This window comes from Apodemus sylvaticus, chromosome 5, assembly GCF_947179515.1.
Source record: "Apodemus sylvaticus chromosome 5, mApoSyl1.1, whole genome shotgun sequence".
NCBI lineage: Eukaryota > Metazoa > Chordata > Mammalia > Rodentia > Muridae > Apodemus > Apodemus sylvaticus.
In genome coordinates, this window is record NC_067476.1 from 141,690,117 (window position 1) to 141,714,753 (window position 24,637).

Below are 24,637 nucleotides of genomic sequence, written 5' to 3' on the forward strand. Positions count from 1 at the left end.
GCTGCTGTGTGATCTTCCTGCCTCAGCCTTCAGAGCGCTGGGATTCCAGGTGTGTTTGTTTGAGTTGCTCAACTTTGATGGATTCCTAGTTTAGAGAAGGGGAGGGAGCTGCCTTGGATGGCTTTTCAGGGACTGCCCCTATAGGTTGCCAACTAACAGTGAGGTACCAATCAAAATCAAAACGTTGACTTGTAATGATGCTAATGGCTTTGTTGGGGCATTGCCTAGGTCTCTTCAGTTGGACCATGGTTATTTGGCCAAACAATGGAACTAATGAACTTTCAGAAATCTTGTAAAAACTTTTAAGAGTCTGGGATTAGTCACCAAGTGTATATAGGATGGCTATGGGAAAGGGAGGTGTGCTCTAGTCAGTGGTCTGGGGAGACAGCTGGGGTGCAGTTGGGGAAAGGGTTTAAAATGAGGCCTTTCTTCCGTGAAGGACATAACCTGAGGTATCAGACCAGCTGCTAGGTCTTAGGTGAAGGGGTTTTTACCTCTTTCCCAGTAGAATCCTGTGATTTCTGAGGTTTCTTTTCCACTTAAAGAAGGTCTACATCCTTAATCCCACCACACCTTTAATCCTAGCACTCAGGAGGAGGCAGGAACATCTCTGAGTTTGAGGCCAGTCTATACTTCATATCAAGTTCCATGCCAGCTAGGACTGCATGCACAGATACAGAAATACTGTGGAAGACAGAAAGGCTGTGGAAATGTGGGTACTTAAAACCCTGGTGTCCCTCCTAGAAGCTGGGGTTACAGACAGGCCAGCATGCCTGACCCTCCATTTTCAAAAAAGAAAACATAGCAGCCTCTTTCTATCTTTAGTATCACAACTATCCCAAAGACCATTTTTGAGGGGTTTGGTTTTTATTTTTTTATTTTATTTTATTTTACATATGCTTTTCTTTTCTTTCTTTTTTTTTTTTATTATTATATGTGAGTACACTGTACCTGTCTTCAGGCATACCAGAAGAAGGTGTCAGATCTCATTACGGATGGTTGTGAGCCACTATGTGGTTGCTGGGATTTGAACTCAGGACCTTTGAAAGAACAGTCGGTGCTCTTAACCGCTGAGCCATCTCTCCAGCCCTGGTTTTTATTTTTATGATACAGGAAGCTAGCCTCAAATTTCCTGTTGTAACTGAGGATGACCTTGAACTTGTAATCCTCCTGTTTGCCTCCGCCTCCTGAATGTTTGGCTCTTAGGCATGTACTGCCAAGCCCTGCCACTAGGCCTTTTTAATTTTAAATTTTAATTATTACATTTTTGGTTACTTTCTTTCTTCCTTTTTTTTACAAGATTTATTTATTTCTATTATATGTGAGTACACTGTAGCTGTCTTCAGACATCCCAGAAGAGGGCATCAGCTATCATTACAAATGGTTGTGAGCCACCATGTGGTTGCTGGGATTTGAACTCTGGACCTTCGGAAGAGCAGTCAGTGCTCTTAACCACTGAGCCATCTCTTCAGCCCAATTATTACATTTTTATTTGTGTATGTAGGAGGGCAAGGACAGACATAGCTTGGGGTGTGAAGGGTCAGGTAGCATCCTTTCCTTTTGTCATGTGGGTCTCTAAATTGAACCTAGGTCCTCTAGACAAGCAGCCAGTGCCCTTGGCTTTCCAGTCATCTTTCCAGCTCCTAGCTCTGATGTTTTCAGATATAGTATTTTATGTATTCCAGGTGTGTAGCCTTGCATTTGTGCTGCTGCTGCTTTAGCTTCCAGAGTAGCTGGTATTATGGTTGTTTACCACCATACCCTGCTCAGATCTTATGTATGCACACATTGATATCCATAATATACATGTGTATGGTGCGGTATTGGGTTTTTTTGTTTTTTGTTTTTGTTGTTCTTGTTTGTTTTTTTCCAGACAGGGTTTCTCTGTAGCCCCTGGCTATCCTGGAACTCACTCGGTAGACCAGGCTGGCACTGAACTCAGAAATCCACCTGCCTCTGCCTCCCAAGTACTAGGGTGTACAGTGCCTTTTGATCATAGATCATATCTGTCCTAATTCCCACCCCCAGTCCCTCCTGGCTTCAACTCGTTTTCTTCTTTTAAATAACTCTTAATTAGAATTAGTGCCATCCATACTTGCATTGGCATGGCACCATCCGCTATAGCATGGGCACATCTTTCAAAGTGACTCTCCCTCTTCCTGTGACCATCAGCTAGCTATCCATAGCCCCTCAGCTATGGGTAAGGACTCCTGAAATCCCTGTCTGTTCTTGAGTTCTGTCTGGTTTGATCTGTGCAAGTCTCCTGTAGGTAACCACAGCTGTTGTGGCTTCAGGTGTGCAGTAGCCATATCTGTCCATAGGATAGCAGCTCCCAGTAGCCCTCCCTAGCCTCTGGCTCTTATTCTTTCCACCCTTCTTCCAAGATGTTCCACCCCCTTGAGAGCAGGGAGGTTGCTAACGATGACCCATGTATGGGTAGACACTGTCATTGACTTGCTGGGCTTTATCTGTACTGAATCAGACACTTCAGTACTGTACTGTCTCTGAATCAGCAGTGCCAAGGAGAAGCTTGCCTGCAGGGTTGAAAACAGCACAGATCTGTGGGTAGAAACATAAACATCTAGGAGCTGTTTAACCACATATATGACCATTTAGCGGAACACTAAACACTAGGTACCCCCAGGCCCATAACTGCTCAGCCATGGGCTTTTGGCCTGGTTTCTAGTATCACAAGCCCTTGTTTATAAAAGCTCTGTAGATAGAGTTGCTTGAAGCCATGCTTCTCAAGATTTCAGCTTTTCTATGTAGCCAGGAGCCAGAGCTAGGTTTCTTGGTTTTGGCCTTTTCTTCTCTTGTGGGTCACTGGTGGTGCCTGTTTCTCTGCATTGTTGGGAATGAAATATTTCTCAAGGATTTGGTATATGGTAAAACTGACCAAATGTTAGCTATTTCTTGGAATTACTAGTTAAGGAAGGTCAGAAATAAAAGTATTTAAAACATAAGAGAATTAGTTGTCTATTAAATAATGTGTTTTTAACATTCTATAAACAACAAAAAGGCTTTTTGGGGAGGGCGAACTTAGTTTAGCTGTGTTTTTCTAAGACTTTCAGAAAGAACATAGGTAACCAGGTTATGGTGGCTCATTCCCATAATCCTAATACTTAGGAGGTTGACTCAGGAGGCTTCAGAAGCTAACTTTGGCTACAGAGTGAGGAAATGGGGTAGGAGTGGGGAATCTACACAGAACTGATTCCCAGCTGGTGGCTCATGCCTAGAGTATAGAGGCCAGAGGCAGGTAGATTTCTGTGTGTTTAAGACCAGCTAGGGGCATATAGCGAGCCCTGTCCGGAAAAAAACAAAACAAAAGACACCCGTCTCCCCTGAACCCCCTCAACTCCCCCCAAACCAAAACCACAACAACTCAAGCTTTCCTCCAGACCTCCAAACTGTAGAGTGTCTGAACAATGTGGATACTTGGAGGCTGAAGCCCCTAGGGTCTGAGAAAAGTAGTTAAAAATTTTGTCAGACTCCAGGGACGAAATAATGTCCCATCTTCGGGTTCTGGATTCCTTAGGGCCATCATCTGTTGTCCCCAAGGGGTATTCATCGTGTGTTTTTTGAGCCTTTCAAGGTTTTAGCACAATGAAGTCCTTTCATCCTACATAGGATGCTACTGACCTTGTTTTTAGTTCCACTTTCCTAGTGAAGAAGCTGAGGTTACCTGGAAACAAGTGTGTTTTATGTAAGTTCAGTGCTTGTTTGATGCTGGGGTGTCCATCAGAGTTCCTTACCTTCTGGGAGAGGTCAGCTGAAACCAGTATTGAGCTGTCACTGGGCAGGTCAGATGTCAGGGGAGGATACAGAACTGACCCCCTGGGGGGAGATTCTTTCTGATGGCTGTACCTAGGCCTAACCCTGGTGGATGAGGCAGATTTTCCGCAGAGGTTCTTGGGGTTGAAACTATAAGAAGTCTGGATTGATAGGGCTAAGGGCTATAAGAGGAATAGCCTTGGCAGCTTCTATGAGCCAGACTCTTTGAAACACATGTGTGAAGGTATGTGCCAGGTGCTGTTATTCCACATTATAAGGGAGGCGCCTGAGGCTCAGGGAGGAAATGACCTGCTGGACATTATGTGATCCTAACTCAGGCCATCCTACCAGAGTCGTGGCTCCTAACTGCCTCGACAGACTTCCTGCTTCTCTCCTTTCCAGCTCCCATCTTCAGAGACCAGAGTTTGGCTTGGCAGTGCAGTGTTTTTGGTTTTGTTTTTTGAGATAGGGTTTCTCTCTGTAGCCTTGGCTGTTCTGGAACTTGCTCCATAGACAACACTGGCCTCACAGAGACCTGCCTGCCTCTCTGCCTCCTGAGTGAGTGCTGGGAATAAAGGCCTGTGCCATTACCACCCAGCTAGCAGTGTGGGTGTTAACTGGAGTCAGACTACCTACTTGGGTAATCCGTAGTCCTTATTCTCATGTAGCCCAGAGTGACTTCCAGATACTGTCCCTGTGTACTTAAACTGAATCTCCTGCCCCCACTTTCCAAGTTCCCATGTGTTGGGATTTTAGGTGTATACCACCATGTCCTCCCCGCTAGTGTATATGTGGGTTCTGTATATATGCTGTGTTTATGTAGAGGCCAGAAGTTTACATTGGCTGCCTTTCTTTTTCCACCTTATTTTTTTACTTTATTATTTTTTGTGTTTGTCTATTTTTGTATTTTGTTTGTTTGTTTGTTTGTTTATTTGCCCAAGCAAAAACCAGACTCTTAGATGTTAGTTACTGAGATAGTATTGATTTGGGTGGGGTATGTATGTGTGTGTCTGGAGATTTAGAGTTTGGTTGAGAGTTTAATGATTGAGGTTGGAAAGGAGGATGTTGGTAGAGGGCTTGCTTTAAACTTGTGGTTGGTGATAGAGTTAGAGGAAGAAGGAAGGTCAGGTTCAATATCATTCTCAGCTACATGAGATCCCATCTCAAAATTTAAAAAAAATTATCTGGGTGGTGGTGGCACACCCACTCGCAAGGCAGAGGTAGGCAGATCAGTGAGTGTGAGTTTGACTTCAGGTCATCCTGGTCTACTGAGTTAATTCTTTGTTTTGTTTTTCTGAGACAGGGTTTCTCTGCATAGCCCTGGCTGTCCTGGAGCTCACTCTGTAGACCAGGCTGGCCTCGAACTCAGAAATCCATCTGCCTCTGCCTCCCAGAGTGCTGGGATTACAGGCGTGTGCCACCACCCCCCGGCTGAGCTAATTCTTTGATTGGATACCCCCTTGGCAATGAGAAACTTTGAAGTAGGGTCTGCAGGACCTTGGGCTGAAATGAAATCCTGCTGATGTGTTGTCTTGGCTGCTTGAAAGGCAGGAGTTTGGCTACAGAATAAGATCTTATTTCAAAAAAAGAAAGAAAAACACAAATGTCTTTACATTCTCACTGTAAAGACAGTGGGACTGGAGCTGAGAGAAAGAGATGTTGAGGGCATGGCTGGGCTAGCCGCCTTACATTGTGATGGGAGGAAGTGAGGGACCGAGGGGAAGCTCTCCCCTCAGGGATGCTGAGTAATAGGCCAGAGGTCATAGACAAGTATTCTAGGGAAAAACCTGGGCACTGGGCTGTCCCTCTGATTCAGCCACCTCATTCTCAGTAACATGGAATGAATAAACTCAGCCTGTTTAATTACAGGCGGAAAAGCTTGGGTCCTCGGAGAAAGTTCTTGTTATTTTGAAAACAGTGTTAAAGCCAGAAATGGTGACTCAGGCCTTTAATCCCAGCACTCTGGAGGCAAGAGACAGGCAGATCTTTGTGGGTTCCAGGCCATGCTGGTCTACAAAGGGAGTTCTGGAGAGTCAGGGCTACACAGAACCCTCCTGATCCCTCAGAAAACAAAACAAAACAAAAACAGTGTTTCATTATGTAGCTCAGGTTACCTCAACCTTGGGGCAACCTCTTTGTGTCAGGATATACACTTACTATTGTGTTGGTGGGATGCATGGGGTGGGATGGGCTGTGTGCGGTACAGTGTGATGGAGATCAGAGGATCTCTTCTGTGGCCAGCTCTCTCCTCCCAGCTCTACATAGATCCCAGGGATAGAACCCAGGCTTGCATTAGCCATCAAACACCTTACCTAACACTTATCCCAAAGGCCCCTAGAAAGCATTTTAAGATGTTTTTCTGTTCAGGGCTTAAGAGATGGCCCAAAGGTTAAGAGCACCTACCACTCTTGCAGAGACCTCGGGCTCAGTTTTCAGCACCCATGTCAGAGGGCTCACAATCATCTTTAAATCTAGCTCCAGGGTTTCCAAGGCCTCTGTGGGCACTGCACACAAATGATACACACATATGTACAGGCAAAATACTCATGTTTAAAAAAATCTTCTATAAAAGCTCTACAGTTCTCTTGGGTCTGGAGAGATGGTTGAGTGGTTAGAGCATTGGCTGCTCTTGCAGAGGTCTGGGTTCATCTCTCAGCACTCAATAGAGTTCACAAGAGTCAGTTCCAGGGGGATCCAACACCTTCTGAATTTCTATAGGTACTCTTCTGGCTTCCACATGTACCAGGCATGAACATGGTTCACAGACTACATTTACACGCATGCAAAACACCCATACAAATAGAACAAATCTTAAAAAAAAAAAAAAAAAAACCCTTTAATAAAAAAACCCACAAGGGGCTGGAGAGATGGCTCAGCAGTTAAGATCACTGACTGCTCTTCCGAAGGTCCCAAGTTCAAATCCCAGCAACCACATGGTGGCTCACAGCCATCTGTAATGGGATCTGATGCCCTCTTCTGGTGTGTCTGAAGATAGCTATAGTGTACTTACATATAAAAATAAGTAAATCTTTAAAAAACAAAAAACAACAACAAAAAAAGCCACCCCACACAAAACCAAACCACGTTCTCTCTACTGGCCTGTCTTTGGCTCTCCTGTTGTCTGTTGTCTGTCCTGTCAAGTATAATAGATTGATTGCACTCTTTTTTAGTGTGAGCTGGAAAAGGGCCCTGCTTGAGATGGGGGTCTACAAACAGATTTATTTGTAGCACAAACATGCTACATAGTAGATGATGATTTCAACTCCATTTCCGCCTCTCAGACTTGCTTCCTGCAGGGTGGTGTTCATGTTAATTATTTTAAAGTTCTGGGAATAGCATTCATGGCCCCTGCATGCGAAAGCATTCATCTTATATCTGAGCCATATCCCGCAGTACCATGCTATACATTCTAATAGGACTTTTTGATAGCCTAATAGGACTTTCTAGGGCTTTCTTCACCTGATCCTCATTGCACCCAAGATAGAGGACATTATCCCTGTCTAATAACAGGAAGTAAAGACTGACGGCACTAACTCATGAGCAAATTTGTAATCTGGACAGTTGTGCCCACTTGAATCTCAGTGCTTGGGAGGCAGAGGTGTAAGCAGTTTGCAAAGTGAGTCCCAGGCCAGCCAGGGCTGCATAGGAAGATCTTGCCTAAGAAAAGACTTAACTCTGTGACCAGCCCCTTAACTGAGTATCCTAGAATGTCCCCAGTTTTCCTTTGTTCCTTATCTTTAAAAGGAAACTTGTAAGAAGAAAACTCCTACTAGTTGCCTTCTGTCCTCCACAGGGACACAGTGATACACAGGCCCCCACACGGACATACAGAATAAATAAAAATGTAATAAAACTTGTTCAATGAAAATTTTTTTCTGTTGTTTCTAAATTTGAGCATTATTTCTAGATTTCTCTAGAATTGAGTATAAGAGGCTCCTGCTTTTTTGTCACAAATGATTTCTTTATAGTATGGGCTATAGTCTTTAGATGGGAATAACAAGATTCCAAGATTCTTTTTTTTTCTTTTCTTTCTTTTTTCTTTTTCTAAAGATTTCTTTATGTAAGTACACTGTCGCTGTTTTCAGACACCCCAGAAGAGGGCGCCGATCTCATTATGGATGGTTGTGAGCCACCATGTGGTTGCTGGGATTTGAACTCAGGACCTTTGGAAGAGCAGTCAGTGCTCTTAACTGTTGAGCCATCTCTCCAGCCCCAAGATTCCAAGATTCTAAGCTGCTTCACGGCTTACCCATTAAGGTTTAAAAGATTGCCAGGTTTAGAACCTGAGCTAGAGCCTGGGCAGTGTTTCACTTTCTCTTCTGCAGGACTCCATTTGCTCTGGTCCTTTTTGGAAAGTATTTCTGTGTGTTGTAAATGGTGTGATAATGCTGGCACAGCATTCAGAAGGCGTCAGTGGCTTTATTGTCCATCTGAAGGTTTGACTGTGAGCACAGGCATGTATGTCTGCTTCTGGGGCAATCCTGCTACTTTTCATAATAGAGATTTCATGTAGATTCCTGTTAATTTTTTTTTTATGGCTATGTGTATGTGCCATATGTATAGATACCCACAGAGGCTAGAAGAAGGCATCAGATAGCTTGGAGCTGGAGTTATAGGCTGCTGTGTACTGCCCACTATGTCAGTGCTGGGAACTGAACTCAGATCCTCTGGAAGAGCAGTGAGTGCTCTTTGCTGACCCATCTCTCCAACTCTGCCGTGAATAATCTTACATAACCTTGTATAAGCTGTTAGCTCATGAGTGGTTCAGCTTTTTTGTACTTATATATCATTTCAGTATCATGGGAACAAAAAAAATTTAGTCTTAATTACATACAGTACCTGCTTTTGAAAGTTCAGTAGCATAGTATAAGTATCAAATTCTTTTAAAATGTTTGCTATCTATGTGGAGGTCAGTGGAAAGCTTGTGGGAGTTTGTTCTACTGTGTTACTAACTGTGTCTAACTGTTTTGGAGAGTGAACTCAGGTCTTCAGGCTTACTGGCAAGTTTGCTATGGGGCTGTCTTTCCAGTCCACAAATAAGAAATTTTTGAGTTCAAAACAGCCAAAGCTATACCGGAAAACTCTTGAAAAACCAAAACCAACTAACCAAATATTTTGTATATAGTTTTAGTCATTGCCTGTCATCTCAGCACTTGAGGTTGAGCAGATTGCTGAGTTTGAGATGGCTACAGAGTGAGGCCCTGCTCCTGAAAGCAGAAGTTGGTTGTTTTGATTCGCATTTCCTTTCTGGAGCTCAGGGTGCCTTTGTGGGCACACATCACACACTTCTTGGGCCTTTTTGTCTCCTGCCACTCCCTGTGATCTGCCAGTACTTGCAATTTGTCAATTTTTGGCATCTTTGATCCTTGTTCCTGTGCAGTGCAGTCTTTGTTAATGAAGGAAGCTATGGGCTGTAGTTACTTTCTCCTGTGAACCATGCGCCACAGTGTGTATTAAAGCGCTCTTTATTGGTGAAGCAATGAAGCTCTGGGCTAAGGCAGGCTCTCCGTCTCCTTTGGAGCAGTGGGTTCTTTAGAGAGTTGGAATATAAAGGAATATTTTGAAGTTCTCCAGTCTTGACAGTAGAATTCTACAGATTGTATCAGGTATTTTTTCCTTGGGAAACTTCCGGGTATTTCATATGAAATACTCACATTGAACATAACACTCTCTTCATCTCCTTTGTTTTTGTGTTTTTAAAGTATGTAATTTTTAAAAATTTATTTACATCCTAAATGATGCCCCCTTCCTGGTCTTCCTTCACAGATTCCTACCCCCTTTCCCTCCCCTTTTCTGAGAGGGTAAGGCCCCTCTGGGTTTTCCCCCCTGCCCTGGTACATCAAGTCTATACAGGGCTAGGCACATCCTCTCCTGAGGCCAGACAGGGTAGCCCTGTTGAGGAATGGATACCACAGTCAGGCTACAGCTTTAGGGGAGCACCTCAGCTTCAGTTTTGGGGGGACCCGCATGGAGACTGAGCTGTACATCTACCTGTGTGCAGGGGGTCTCAGTCCAGCCGGTGTATGCTCTTTGGGTGATTGATGGCTCAGTCTCAGAGCTACCAGAGGTTCAGGTTAGTTGACTCTGGGTCTTCCTGTGGGGTTTCCATCCCCTTCGGGGACTTCAATCTTTTCCCCATCTCTTCTATAAGAAAAAGTTCCCTGTCCTCTGTTCAACAGTTGGTTATGTGTCTCAGTGTCTGTACCAGTCAGTTGCTGGGTAGAGCCTCTCAGAGGACAGTTATGTTAGGCCCTTGTATGCGCTCCTTTCATCTTTGTAAACTGAAGATTTTTGAAAGAAAATTACCAGGCCCCAAACAGATAAAAATTATTTGTATTTAAAAGCTAAATGTAAAAGTAAAATATATACTTTAAAATAATATTTTATAGAGTCTCACTGTGTAGTCCCGGCTGCCCTAGAACCCTCGATATAGGCCAGGCTAGCCTTAGACTTACAGAAATCTTCTGCCTCTCAAGTATTGCAATTAAGGGCATGTGCCACCATACTTAAAAAAAAATCCTATACTGAACTGATTATGAATATTGTTTTTAGTGGAAGAAAGTATGAGTATTTAAAATCTTTTATTTTCTGTTAAATTTTTGTTGTTCTTTTCTATTTTTTATTTATTTATTTTTTTTTGTTTTTTTACGAGACAGGGTTTCTCTGTGTAGCCCTGGCTGTCCTGGAACTCAATCTGTAGACTAGGCTGGCCTCCAACTCAGAAATCTGTCTGCCTCTGCCTCCCAGGTGCTGGGATTAAAGGCGTGCACCACCACTGCTGGGCTGTAAATGCTTTTAAATAATGCATATTTAAATGTATTTAAATAAATAAATAAAATTAAACGCCCGGCCTTGTTGTTCTTTTCAAGACAGGGCTTCTCTGTGTAGCCCTTGCTGTTCTGGTACTCTCTGCAGACGAGGCTGGTCAGAGGTCTGCCTGTGTCTGCCTCCCAAGTGCTGAGCTCAAGAGGCATGCATTGTCACCACAACCTGGCCTATTGTTTCACATTTATTTCTTTTTATATTTTATATGTGTTCCTGTATGTATGTGCTATAGCACAAATGTGAATGTCAGATGATGACTTTGGGAATGTGCTCTCCTCTCACCATCTGTGTGGGAACTCATCCTCAGGCTTGGCAGTAACCGCCTTTATGTCTGAGCCATCTGACTATCTCATGTGAGACTTTTTTAAGATTAAAACTTAATTTAATATTTCCTGAGATAAGACCTTGCTCTGTAGCCCTGGCTGCCCTGGAACTTGATATGTAGACCAGGTGGGCCTGGAGCTCACAGTGATCCTTTGCTGCCTCCCCAGTGCTGGATCACAGTGATCCCCATGCTTTCTCCCCAGTGCTAGATAACAGTGATCCCTTGCTGTCTCCCCAGTGCTGGATCACAGTAATCCCATGCTGTCTCCCCAGTGCTGGATCACAGTGATCCCTTGCTGTCTCCCAGTGCTGGATCACAGTGATCCCATGCTGTCTCCCCAGTGCTGGATCACAGTAATCCCATGCTGTCTCCCCAGTGCTGGATCACAGTGATCCCTTGCTGTCTCCCAGTGCTGGATCACAGTGATCCCTTGCTGTCTCCCAGTGCTGGATCACAGTGATCCCTTGCTGCCTCCCAAGTGCTGGGATTAAAGGCATGTACCACTACGCCTGGCTAGGTACTTTTTTCTTTCTTTCTTTTTCTTTTTTTTTTTTTAAAGAATTATTTATTTTAGGTATATGAGTACATTGTAGCTGTCTTCAGACACACCAGAAGAGGTTATCAGATCCCATTACAGATGCTTACGAGTCACCGTGTGGTTGCTGGAATTGAACTCAGGACCTCTGGAAGAGCAGTCAGTGCTCTCACTGAGCCATCTCTCCAGCCCCCAACTTTTTTTCAAGCAGAGAACAGATAAAATTATTTTATCTGAATCCATGTATGTCGGCACGTATGTCTGTGTACCGTGTGTGCGTTTGGTTTCTGCAGAGGCCAGGGCAGTGTGTTGGATCCTCTAAGGGCTGAGTTACAGAAAGTGTGAGCTGCCATATGGGTGCTGGAAATTGAACTCAGAGCCTCTGAAACAACAGCCAGTCTCCTTAACCACTGAGCCATGGTTCCAGCCCCTAAAGGGAACAGACTTATTTAAGAAAGCCCCCTGCCTCTGCTTACTTCAGTTATAGGGATGGCCACCGAGCTTGACTTTATTTGGTGCTGGGGATCCACCAGGGCCTTGTGCCCCCCTAGGCAAGCTGTTGCCCTCAGCCCTACAACTTGTTGTCTACTCTTTTAAAAGTAGGGTCAGGTACTTTTTTTTTTTTTTTGTCTTGCTTTGTTGTTCAGAGTTGGCACTGACCCCTGAACCCAGGGATCTCTCTTGTCTCAGCCGTCCATGTGGCTGGCACTACATTCTTGCCTATCTGAGCTTTTATTTGTTTCCTTTTTTTTTTTTTTTTTTTGGGTTTTTGGGTTTTTGGGTTTGGTTTTTCGAGACAGGGTTTCTCTGTATAGCCCTGGCTATCCTGTAACTCACTCTATAGACCAGGCTGGCCTCAAACTGAGAAATCCGCCTGCCTCTGTATCCCAGAGTGCTGGGATTACAGGCGTGCGCCACCACCGCCTGGCTATTTGTTTCCTTTCTAGCACTTAAATTTTATAGCAATTGTATTTTGAACTGTTTATTGGCTATTCTTCTGTTTATTGGCTGTGTTATATTTGGAGGCTCCTTGAGGGTGAGAACTGTGTGTCTCTTTGTGTCATGACTAAATAGTCTCTGAACAAATATTTGTTGAATGTATTGGCGAGAGGTTGAACTTAATCACAAGGCTAGCTTTTCTTTGGAGTTCTGAAGGATGTACTTCATAAATGAGCCCTTGGTAAAACTTGCTGAGAGGGTCCTCCACACTTTCAGCATTCACACAGGCTGTGGCAAGGTTGGGAAGTACTGTTAGTGGGGACACCCGATAAGAGGAGAGGTATCAGACAGGGTGCTGACAGGGTCATAGACCTGGGTCTTTTGAATACCTGCTTGGATTTTTAATGTGAGGTGGTGATGCTACACCCTGGGCAAACTTTCCTAAGTTTCATGAATATTTAATTGGCTTTTTCAGGAGAATAAAAGCAGCCCGGTTGATGACTGAAAATGACCAAGCACCCACCTAACAGACGAGGAATCAGCTTTGAAGTGGGAGCCCAGTTGGAAGCTCGGGACCGTTTAAAAAACTGGTACTTTTATATTTTTTTCCTGCTATTTAAAGCACCTTAGGGAGGGAGTCTCACCAGTGTTGATAAAATGGGGTGCCGCTGTGGTGTTTCCCAGCTTTCTCTGGTCACATCCATCCCACATTCATCCCAGCGTCCCTGGGTCACACTTATTCCCCTTTCCTGTTTGATGGGGGAGTTATGCAAAAGCAGAGCAGGAGTTATCACTGGAAAGGAAAGCCTCCTCACTCTCACCTTTCAGGTGAGATTCTAAGCAGCCTGCTTAGAATGGAGCTGAGGGACTGGGTGGGCTCAGCCCCTCCTGCTGTCCAGGCGTGGTAAAGGGTGGCCAAGAGTTGTTAATACCCAGGGTTGCTCTTCAGAGTAATCGGATTAAAAAGCCTTCTTCTGCCTTGCTGAATATTGTTTGTTTTGTGTGACAAGGTTTCTGATAATTGAGGCTGACCTTGAATTGATAGACCAGCCTTGTAAGAACTGGGATTATAGATAGAACCCTGCCACCATGGCTGCCTTCTGTCCTCTGCCTGTCAGATACTTAGAACATTCCTGTGAATGTGGTCACAGTTACTGGTAAAATTGGCAACACGGGATTCTGAGAGTCGTATATTGAATATTTGGAGACAGTCTTAAAAACTAAACATAACTGGTGTGGAGACACATATCTGTCTGTACTCTGAGCAGCCAGGAGGTTAAGGTAGGGGTTACTGAGAACTGGAGCAAAGCCTGGGATAGACCAGCGTAATCTGCAGAGTAAATTCCTGACCCCCGAAGATGAATTAGCCATTGGAAATTCAGGTTCAGTTGGTAGTGTTTATCTAGATGCACGAAGCCCTGGGTTGGATTCTCAGCACTGGATTAAACCGAGGTTTGCAGAGGTAGAGGCAGGTGTATTGGAGGTTTAAGGTTATCTTATCTGATACATAGTGAATATGAGGCCTGCTATGGATACGTGAGACCTTGCCTAAAAAGAAGAAGAAAAGGAAAAACAAAACAGCTACAAAGATTGCTGTATCTGTGAACGTTTTAGAATTTGATTCTTGGTGCTCAAAACATAGAGGTTTCAGAACACAAACCTTTTGAATTTTTCTAAGGAAGAGCTTAACTGTTGTAATAGTTATCTCAGAATAGATTGACTGGTTTCTGGGGTGTAGGCTGAGGGCTGGGAAATGCTGTCCGGCAGGAAACTGTCCATGCTATTAGAAATAAAGACAAACCAGAAAGTGAGTTAGTGGTAAAATGTTGTCTGACATGGGTGAGGCTCTGCGATCAGTCCCTACCACCTTTGCGTTTGTATTGGTTGTGGACAGAATTACTGAAAGTAGACACTTTTTAGGTCATTTGCATTAATTATCTATTATTACTTCATATATTGGTTTCAGCTATTTGTATATTTGTGTGTGTGTGTGTGTGTAAGTGTATGCATGTATGTACGTGTTTTCAAATGCATTTGCCTATGTATGCATGTATGGTGGTCATGTCCCTGTGTATGCATGTGGAAGGCAGCATAAAATGGATATCTCTGTATCACTCTCCCTTATTTTTTAAGGCTTGTCACTCACTGAACCTGGAATTTGCTCTTTTGGCTGGCCTGGGAGGCACTGTGACCGGCCTGTCTCTTTCCCCTCCCCAGGCGAAGGGCGCTATGCCCAGCTTCTCCACGAATGCCAGGGATTCAAATGCAGGTCCTTGTGTTGGCATATGAAGCCCTTTTCTAGCCTTGTCAGTCTATTTTCCCTGCACCCCTCCTGGCTGCCAAGGGGAAATGGATCGAACCCAGGGCTTTGTGCACATTAGATAATTGATCCTTCTGCATTCCTAGCCCGTTTCTGTTTGAGTTTGTTTTCTATTCTGTGATAAACACCATGACCAAAAACAACTCAGGAAGGAAAGGCTTACAAGCCTGGATCATAGTTCATCCCTGAGGGGAAGCCAGGGCAGGAACTTCAGCCAGACAGGGACCTGGAGTCCCTGAGGAACTGAGGAAGTAGAGACCATGGAGGAGTGCTGCTCACTGGCTTGCTCCTAGAGGCTTGCTCAGTTTCTTCTCTTGTATGCCCTAGGACCACCTGCCCAGGAATGGTATGGCCAAAGTGGGTGCATCTCCCCAAATTAATTGTTCATCAAGAAAATGTCCTTACAGTCTTGCCTACAGGCCCATCTGATGGAGACATTTTCTCATTTTTCAGATGACCCAGCCTGAGCCAAGTTGACAGAAAGCTAGTCAGTACAATTTTTAAATTTTATTTTTTATTGTTCTTGTGTGTGTGTGTATACATGCATGCAGGTCTATGTGCATTGTTACATTTGTGGATGTCAGAGGACAACTTATGGGTTTCTCCTTTTACTGTAGGATCTGAGAATGGAGCTCAGGTTGTAAGGGATGTGTAGCAAGTTTTTTTATATACTAAACCATCTTGCTGACCATTTTTTTGACATTTTTGTTTATTTTTTTACTTGCTTGAGATAGAATTTCTCCTTGTAGACCAAGAACAGATCCTGGAATTTTATATATTTAAAAATGTAAAGGTATTATGTGTATGAGTTTTTTGCCTGCATGTCTCATGTCTGTAGTGTACCTCACATGTGCCTGGTGCCCACAGAGGTCACTGGAGTTAAGAGTTGTGAGCCACTGTGCGGGCTGGGAGTCCCCAGGTCTTTCAGAAAAACAGCCAGCACTCTTACCTGCCAAGCCAACTTTCATTTTTATGTGTATATGTACATGCCTGAGTGTATATGTGCTACACATGTGTGTGCAGGAACCTGTTGAAGTCAAAAGAGTTGTTTTAAGGCCAGGTGGTGTTACATACTTTTAATCAGAGAGTTTCTGATTCTCATGTTTCCATTTAAGTGCTGGGATTATAAGCATGCAATCAAGCCTGGTTTATGCCACATGGAGGATCTAACCTAGAGCTTTGTGCCTACAAGGCAAGCACTTTACCAACTGAGCTAATCCCCAGTCCTGTTTGTTTGTTTGTTTATATTTCTTTACCACCACCACCATCATTCTTTGGGGGGGGGGTAATACAGGGTTTCTCCGTGGCCCTGACTGTCTTGGAACTCACTGTGTAGACTAAATTGGCCTTCCACTCACAGAGATTCACCTACCTCTGTCTTTCAGATGCTGGGATTAAAGGCATGAGTCACTGCTGCTCAGCCCCAGTCACATTTATTTTTTTTTAATTTTTTTTTTAATATTTATTTATTTATTATATGTAAGTACACTGTAGGTGTCAGATCTCTTTATGGATGGTTGTGAGCCACCATGTGGATGCTGGGATTTGAACTCATGACCTTTCGAAGAGCAGTCAGTGCTCTTACCCGCTGAGCCATCTCTCCAGCCCTACATTTATTTGTTTTTAGTTTAGCAATGAATAAAATTCTCTCCTGCATGGTTTGGATCTTGTCTAGGAGATGAAGGGGCCGTTGGTGGTTGGAGTGGTCTTTTAGTGGATGTTAAGAGATGGTGTAAGGTCTTAGGAAAGGGCCCAAGGGAGCCAGGAGTGAAACTTCATTGAACACAAAGCCACAAAGCACCATAGGGCACAAACAGTCTGGGGGGTGGGGAGGGGGAAGGCAATATGCTGTCCCTGGTGTCTGTTGGTTGGCTAGGTTCCTTGGGTGCGGGTGATGACTTGTATCATGTATCATGCCCAGATACGTTTATTGTTTTGATTTCCCTTCCAAATGTAAATAACAAGTCAATCCTATAAACTTTAGATGGTGGATTAAAAACCCGTATCTGGAACAGTAAGAAATGGATGTAGTTTATAGCTAGGTGCTCTGGATTCAGGTCTAAAGTGCTCTCATTACTAGCTGAGTTTCCTTGGTTCAATTACTTTACCTCCCTAGCCTCATGTTTCCATAAAGGCAGAATGAAGAGATATTGTCGATTGTTCCATGGATTAGATAGAACCATGCCCCAGTCAGTGTTCCATTTTTATATCAAAGGAAATAGAACCATAAGTATTCTTCTTGTTAGAAGGCAGGGCCTTGCACTCTAGTGCAAGCCAGCCTCCAACTCATGGTGGTCTTCTTGCTTCTGGTGGTGGGGTTGTGCTTACTGTTGCTAGTTTTTTGTTTGTTTTGTTTTTTGTTTTTCGAGAAAGGGTTTCTCTGTATAGCCCTGGCTGTCCTGGAACTCACTATGTAGAAAACCAGGCTGGCCTCAGAATTCCACCTGTCTCTGCTTCCCTGGGATTAAATTCCGCCTGCCTCTGGGATTAAAGGCATGTGCCACCACTGCCCTGCTGCTGTTGCGGTTTTAGAAATAAGATTCCATTGGAGTTCTGACTACCCTGGAACTCACTGATCTGCTGGTCTCTGTCCTCCAAGGGCTGGGATGAAAGGCATATGCCACCACACATAACAGCTGTTTTACTGTTTTTTTAAAAATATTATTATTATTATTATTATTAATTTTAATTTTAATTTTTTGCCTTTTTATTTATCTTGTGTGTGGTCAGGGGACAATTTATAGGAGTCAGTTCTCACCTCCCATCATGTGTGTTCCAGAGATTGAATTTAGGTTGTCAGGCCTGGTAGTAGTTGTGGTCAGCCTCATAGGTTGGATTTTTGCTTTTTGACCTATGTGTAAGAATGAATTCTCACTGGCCTGAGCATTTGTTTATGCAAATTGTGGTTTCTGAACGTTTTGGTTTAGATAGAACTGGTTGTGCTGTGAGCATCTCATCAGTGTTTCTGCCAGGTGTCCATCAAGACATCACTGTGTTTCCATGGAAACAAAGTGTGCTCTAGGATGTAAGGCTCAACTCATCTCTTCATTAGCTGACTGCTTTGAATCTTCACTACTCGGTCCATGGGCCATTTCTTCTTGTTTAGGGGGGTGTCGATATCTTGAAACTCACTCTGTAGGCCAGGCTGGTCTTGAACTCAGAGATCTACCTGCCTCTGCCTCAAAAGTGCCACTACTGCCAGGCTGGCCGAATGTATACATGTGGGGGTTGGGAAGTATCTTAAGATATATAGTTTTTCTTAGGGTTTACATCATTGTGAAGAGACACCATGGCCAAGGCAACTCTTATAAAAGGACAACATTTAATTGGGACTGACTGACAGGTTCAGAGGTTCAGTCCATTATCATCAAGGCAGGAGCATGGTAGCATTTAAGCTGGCATGGTACAGGAGGAGCTGAGAGTTCTACATCTTCATCCAAAGGAAACCAGGAGCAGACTGTTTTCCAGGTGGCTAGGAGGAAGGTCTCAAAGCCCACACCTACCATGACACCCTTCCTCCAACAAGGTCACATCTCCTAATATTGCCACTCCCTAGGCCAAGCATATTCAAGCCGGCACATAGTTTTTCGTTTGTTTTCTCCTTTCTTCCTATGCCATCCAGGCTGGACTAGGCTAGTTACCGTTCGACTCAGTTTCCCACCTGCTGGGATTAGTCCTGAACTACCATAACTTGACAACCTATTAGTGTTAACACAGATAGCACTTCCACCTTTTATTTCCTCAGGAACATTTGACATAACAAGCTCTTCTGGAGCCAAGTGGGAAGTTGGGAGTTCAATGCTGACAGACTACACAGGCAGCTCAGGCTAGCCGGGCTGCTTAGCAAGAGCCTTCCTAGAAAGCAACAACCACCAAACCAAAGCAAACAAAGGCAGAAGAGGGCTCAGTGGTAGAGATTTTTTTGTCTAGAGTGAGCCATTGGTTTAATCCCCTGTACAGAAACAAACAAACAAACAAATAAATAAATAATAAGGAAAGAAAGAAAGATAGATTGCTAGAAATTACAAATTTACTTGAAACTTTTTTGTTGTTTGTTTAGCTATGGGTGGCCTGGAGTGTGTAGAATCAGCTGGCTTCTTCTTGAGTGCAAGGACTGAAGGGGTGAGCCATACCTGGGTTCATTTCCCAGGCGACCCAGGGAGATGGAACAGTAAAACAATCACTGATCCGTGGCAATGAACTTCATCTTAAGATCTTTTTCTTAGGACTAAGGCTTTTAGAACTTCATCATCCCAGTTGATATTGATTGGCCTGTGTGGGGAACCTGACTTTTACTATCCCAATCTTGCTTTCTTAGATCTAGATTGGTGACCTGCAACTTTCCTGGGAATGATTCTTTTGATGTGTGTGTGTCAGGGTGTTGGGGCCTCATGTTAGGCTAAAACAGGTTAGTCTAAAACAATGGTAACTTCCTATAACTTTTTTAGCAGATTGTTTTGCCTGAGTAGATAGGGAGTTTGCAAAACAAATTTACCACCAGAAGTGTCTCCTCTTCCAGAAGTCTCGCTTCTTCTGTTCATTCGGCTCTCTCGGGGAGAGCTCTGTTGGGTCCGAGGGACCCGTGGATTCATACTGTGACTAGGTCAGTTACTAGCCAGAAACTGAGAATTAGATAGGTATGTTTTTAAGTCACCTACACAGAAACCATCTGCTTTGCTCACTGACGTCTCAGAGCTGTGCTATCTTGGAACCTCCTCTATAGAGAGGCTGGACTCCAACTCAGAGATCTGCCTGCTTCTGCCTCCCGAGTGCTGGGATTGAAGGCAAAGGCGTGTGCCGCCACCACCTGGCTTAATCATATTTTTCTGTCTGTGTGACAGTAGAGCACACAGAACACTCAGAGCAGGAATGTGGGCGGATGCTTCTTATTGCTTCCATTTAATTTATCTGGGTTGCTTATGCTGAGGCCTGGTTCTCCCTCACCTTAGTATGCTGTGAATTAGACAAACAGCACTGACAGGGACCATCTTGCGGATTTGTTCTGACAGGTGTGAGGCTTATCGTCCCTATGGTTTTCTATGGGCTGTCTTACTTAGTTCTTTCCAGAAATGCTCATCTGTGCATCAGAGGTTTACAGCTCAGCAGTAGAGCACATACATAGAAACCAGGCCCTGGTTCCAATCCCTAGCACTGAAATAAAGGCCTATTTGGAATTGAGTGACTTGAAAGACTGTTGGGTGTAAGGCTCACTTTGCTTGGCTTGGCAGCAGTGCTTCAGAGAGCCTCATGGATTTATTTGTAAATCACCCAGGAGAAATTTATTTTCAAAATTTTAGGTCCTAAAGAAGTAATACAATTTGGATTTTTACTTCTTGGGCTGGTGGTGGTGGGGTAGTGGTGCTAGCCATAAATTTACTGAGATCCTTATGTCTCGGCCTCCTAAATGCTGGGATTAAAGGAAAACATTTGGCTTGGAGTTAATACAAATCCACTTGGCAATCCCAATCCCCAAGACACAATCCTGGCCTACCTATGAGACCTGGTCTCAAACAAAAGGAAGCATGACCAACTAACTGGTGGATAGAGGTGTAGCTTAGTGACAGAGCCCTTGGCTGGCATGCAAGAAACTGAGATTCTCAGTGGCCTGCAGTGGAAATAAAACAGCAACAAATACTAAGCTGGATGTGGTGAGTCACTCCTGACACCCCAGCGCTAGGACTTAGGGCAGGAGGATTATCAAAGTTCAATGCCAGCTTGGGTTGCATAGTAATATCTAGGCTGCCTAACAAAAAACAAAGCTCAAACCAAAAATGATTCTAATTTTGGAGCTATTGCTTCTGGGCACATGCCTCTATAGAGGGCACTGCCTACCCCACTCACTTCCAGACCTGTCAGATAAGCTGGCTGAGATGACAGGCTTGGGTTTCCTACTCTAGATGCTGGGTGGATGGAATAAAAAGTGCCTGCTCTGCTTGATGTTCCTGCCTTCTTCCTGTCAGCAGGGTACCATCTGTCCCAAGTAGCAGTGAGCACAGTGAAGTAGCTTCTGTCTGCTGGCTTCCAGATCCTTCTGCCACATTCTCCCTACTGTATTTCTAGTTAAGTGCTCATAGTTTATTTCATGTACAAAGAATTAAAAAATCTGATTTGCAATGCCCTTTATTTTTGGTTTTTTTTTTATTTATTATTTGTGTGTGTGTGTATGTGTGTGTGTGTCTGTCTGTGTACACAGTATCACAATGTGCTCATGGAGGTCAGAACAGATTACAGGTGACTTTGAGTAGTCAGCTTTCTCCTATAGTGTTGGAACAGGGTCTCCGCATGCTGCAGACTAGCTGGCCTGAGAGCTGTGGGCAGTTCTGTCTCAACCTCCTACCTTACCATAGGAGATCTGGGGCTACAGATACATATATCCTATCACATCTGACATTTTTACTTGGGTTCCAGGGATCAAACTGAAATGTGCAGGCTGTTATGGCAAGTGCATTTACCCATTAGCAATCTCATCTACCACTTGGTCTCTCTCTCTCTCTCTCTCTCTCTCTCTTCTATATTTTTTATTTTATATGTATGGATATTTTTCTTGCATGTGTGTCTGTGCCTGCTGATCACCATAGAAGCCAGAAGAAGATAGCAGATCTCTTAGAATTGGAGTTACAGAAAATTGGAGTTACAGAAAGTTACGAGCTGCATTGTAGGTTCTGGGAATTGAATCTGGAAGAGCAGATAATGCTCTTAACCATTAACCATTGAGATATCTCTCCAGCTCCTGCTTCTTTCTTTCTTTCTTTCTTTCTTTCTTTCTTTCTTTCTTTCTTTCTTTCTTTCTTTCTTTCTTTCTTTCTTTCTTTCTTTCTTTCTTCCTTCCTTCCTTCCTTCCTTCCTTCCTTCCTTCCTTCCTTCCTTATTTATTTATTTATTTATTTATTTTGAGTCAGGGTTTCTCTGTGTAGCCCTGGCTGTCCTGGAACTCACTCTGAAGACCAGGCTGGCCTTGAACTCAGATATCCACCTGCCTCTGCCTCCCAAGTGCTGGGATTAAAGGTACCACCACCGCCTGGCTTCTTTTTAAAGATTTATTTTTTATAATATATAAGTTCACTGTAGCTGTCTTAAGACACTCCAGAAGAGGGAGTCAGATCTTGTTACAGATGGTTGTGAGCCACCATGAGGTTGCTAGGATTTGAACTCAGGACCTTCAGAAGAGCATCTCTCCAGCCCTCCCCACCCCCCAAGCTCCTGCTTTCTTTAGGATTCTTTCCACTGATCAAGTTTTGGTATGTGGTTTATACTTCATTAAAAAAAAAAGTCCATTACATAACACCCCACCTCACTCAGTGTGTGTGTGTCTGTGTGTGTGTGTCGGTGTATGTGTGTGTCTGTGTTTGTGTCTGTGTCTGTGTGTGTGCGCGCGCATGTATGTATGTATGTATGCTACAGCTGTTTTCAGGCACACCAGAAGAAGGCGTCAGATCTCTTTACAGATGGTTGTGAGCCACCATGTGGTTGCTGGGAATTGTACTCAGGAGCTCTGTAGAGCAGTCAGTGCTCTGAACCGCTGAGCCATCTCTCCAGCCCTACATTATTCCTCTTTCAAAAGACAGGATCAGCCTGGCGGTGGTGGCACACGCCTTTAATCCCAGCACTTGGGAGGCAGAGGCAGGCAGACTTCCGAGTTTGAGGCCAGCCTGGTCTACAGAGTGAGTTCCAGGACAGTCAGAGAGCTACACAGAGAAACCCTGTCCCGAAAACCCCAAAAACCAAACAAAACAAAAAGACAGAAGACAGAGTCTTGCCGGGCGGTGGTGGCGCACACCTTTAATCCCAGAAGCACTTGGGAGGCAGTGGCAGGTAGATTTCTGAGTTTGAGGCCAGCCTGGTCTGCAGAGTATGTTCCAGGACAGCTACACAGAGAAATCCTGTCTCAAAAAAAAAGGGACAGGGTCTTACTATGTGGCCAGGGTTGATCTTTAAAATTAAAATTGTTGAGGATGGGACAAGGAAAACAGCAATAACAGTAATTCTTAGACTGGCTTCTGGCTGCTTCTGGCTAGCAGCACAGCTGTCTTAATTATTTTAAAAATATTTTATTTTTATCTGTATATATGTGCTTGAGTGGGTTTGTGCAGCCTGCGTACAGTGCTCTGTGAGCCTGATGGATCTCCTAGAACCAGAGTTACAGATCGGGTGATTGTTGAGCAGAGAGTGCACTTTATGTTGAGTCATCTCTTCAGCCCTGGCTTGTTATTTTTGAGATGGTCTTGCTAGGTAAGCAGGGTATTTTTTCCCTTGTAGCCCAGGCTGGTTCAAACTCACAGTGATCCTCCTGCCCTCCTGATTACTGGGACTAGATATACATTATTCAATAGTATACATCTGACACATTTGTGTGTGTGTTGGTCCAATGGTTTGAACTAGGGTATTGAGTGTGCTGGCCTGGGCTCTGTCTGTGAGCTGTGCCCCCAGTCCCTGGAGGTATATCTTTGATCCCATGATGAGTCCTGAATTTGGAACATAGAGCAGAGGCCCTGTAATTAATTATAATGTGAAGAGATAAACTCTGTGCAAAGTTCATGTAAAAACTTCCGTGGGAGAGCAGTTAGTTTCATAGGGGGAATTTCAGAGGCCTCACCAAGATTCACTTGAAGTCAGGTTGTTCAGTGTCTGCTGGTGCTTAGGGCAGGCGGTTCTTAGAGGCAGAGGTCCCAGTGGAGGAGCAGACCGGAGAAGAAATGCATGCAGTAATCTTCACTTGGGATTGGTGGATACTTTCTTCATGGTAGATTAGCATTTATTGGAGGAAGCCCACAGAGATGAAGTGCCATTTTTACCACATCTGTGAGTCCCACTGCTGCTGTATACATTGGTCATCTCTAATACAGGGTTCTCCACTGTAAAGTTTTCCTGGTTCCTTCACACTTGTAAAGAATTTACTTCTTTTGGACCACAATTAAAGAGTGAAGAGTTTGGTCCGTCCGTCCATCCATCCATCCATCCATCCACCCATCCACCCATCCATCCATCCATCCACCCACCCACTCACCCATCCATCCATCCACCATCCATCCATCCAAGTGTGTGCATGCGTGCCTGAGTACTGGGGATCTGAATCAGGTCTTTTTTTTTTTTTGCATGGCAAACAGTTTACTGATTAAGTGGTCTCCTAGCCTGATAAAATGTGTTTGGTATTAAGTTTCATATCATTTTACAGATGGAAGACATTGGATAAAGAAAGAAAAAGTAAATATAATTGACACTCTTATGATATTTTAAAACATATTGAGCTAGGTTTCTACTTGTAATCACAGTTCTTGGGGAGGCTAAGGAACAGGGATTATAAGTTTAAGGCTCGCTTAGGCTATGATATAGCAGACTATCAGATGGAGGAAATACTTAGAAAGGATTTATCGGAGTATACGCACTCATCTTAAGCTAAGGCTTGAGGGCCTCTCTATACACCTCTCTGCACCAGCCAACCAAGCTTGAGGTGGTACTGGACCTCTCCGAAGACTGTCCCTCACTGAGTCCCATAGCTCTGCCCCCCTCAGAAGGAAGCCTTATGTGCATGTCAAGTGAGTTCTGGCAGCCCCAGCAGCTTATTAAGTGTTATTCTGGCTATGTCAGAATTCTGGTTGCAGAAGCTGAGGGACATGGAGGTCAGACATAACTGCAGTCCTAAGGCAGTCATGATGGACGGAGGGAGGCCAGACGTTAAAGGATATTTTTAAAAGACTTATCTATTTTATTTGATGTGTATGAGTGTTTCCCCTGCATGTATGTATATGCACCACATGCATGCCTGGTACCCTTAGAGGTCAGAAAAAGGTGGTGGGTTCCTAGAACAGGAGTAATGGGTGGTTATAAGTCACCATGTGTGTTCTGAGAGTTGAACTTGAGTCCCCTGCAAGAGCAACAAGTGTTCCTAACCACTGAGCCTCTCCAGCCCCTGATGGTTATATTT

The 24,637-nt window shown here is 44.0% G+C and overlaps 1 protein-coding gene across 2 annotated transcripts in view; it reads left to right on the forward strand.

Annotated features, from left to right (window-relative positions):
- Window positions 1-24,637, forward strand: part of Phf20 (PHD finger protein 20) — a 103,708-nt gene that overhangs the window by 9,302 nt on the left and 69,769 nt on the right. For both annotated transcript variants that reach the window (XM_052184094.1, XM_052184095.1), the window contains exon 2: window positions 12,871-12,985. In XM_052184094.1, the coding sequence (XP_052040054.1) occupies window positions 12,903-12,985 (83 nt within the window). In that variant the 5' untranslated portion in view covers window positions 12,871-12,902. The remainder of the gene's footprint in view (window positions 1-12,870; window positions 12,986-24,637) is intronic.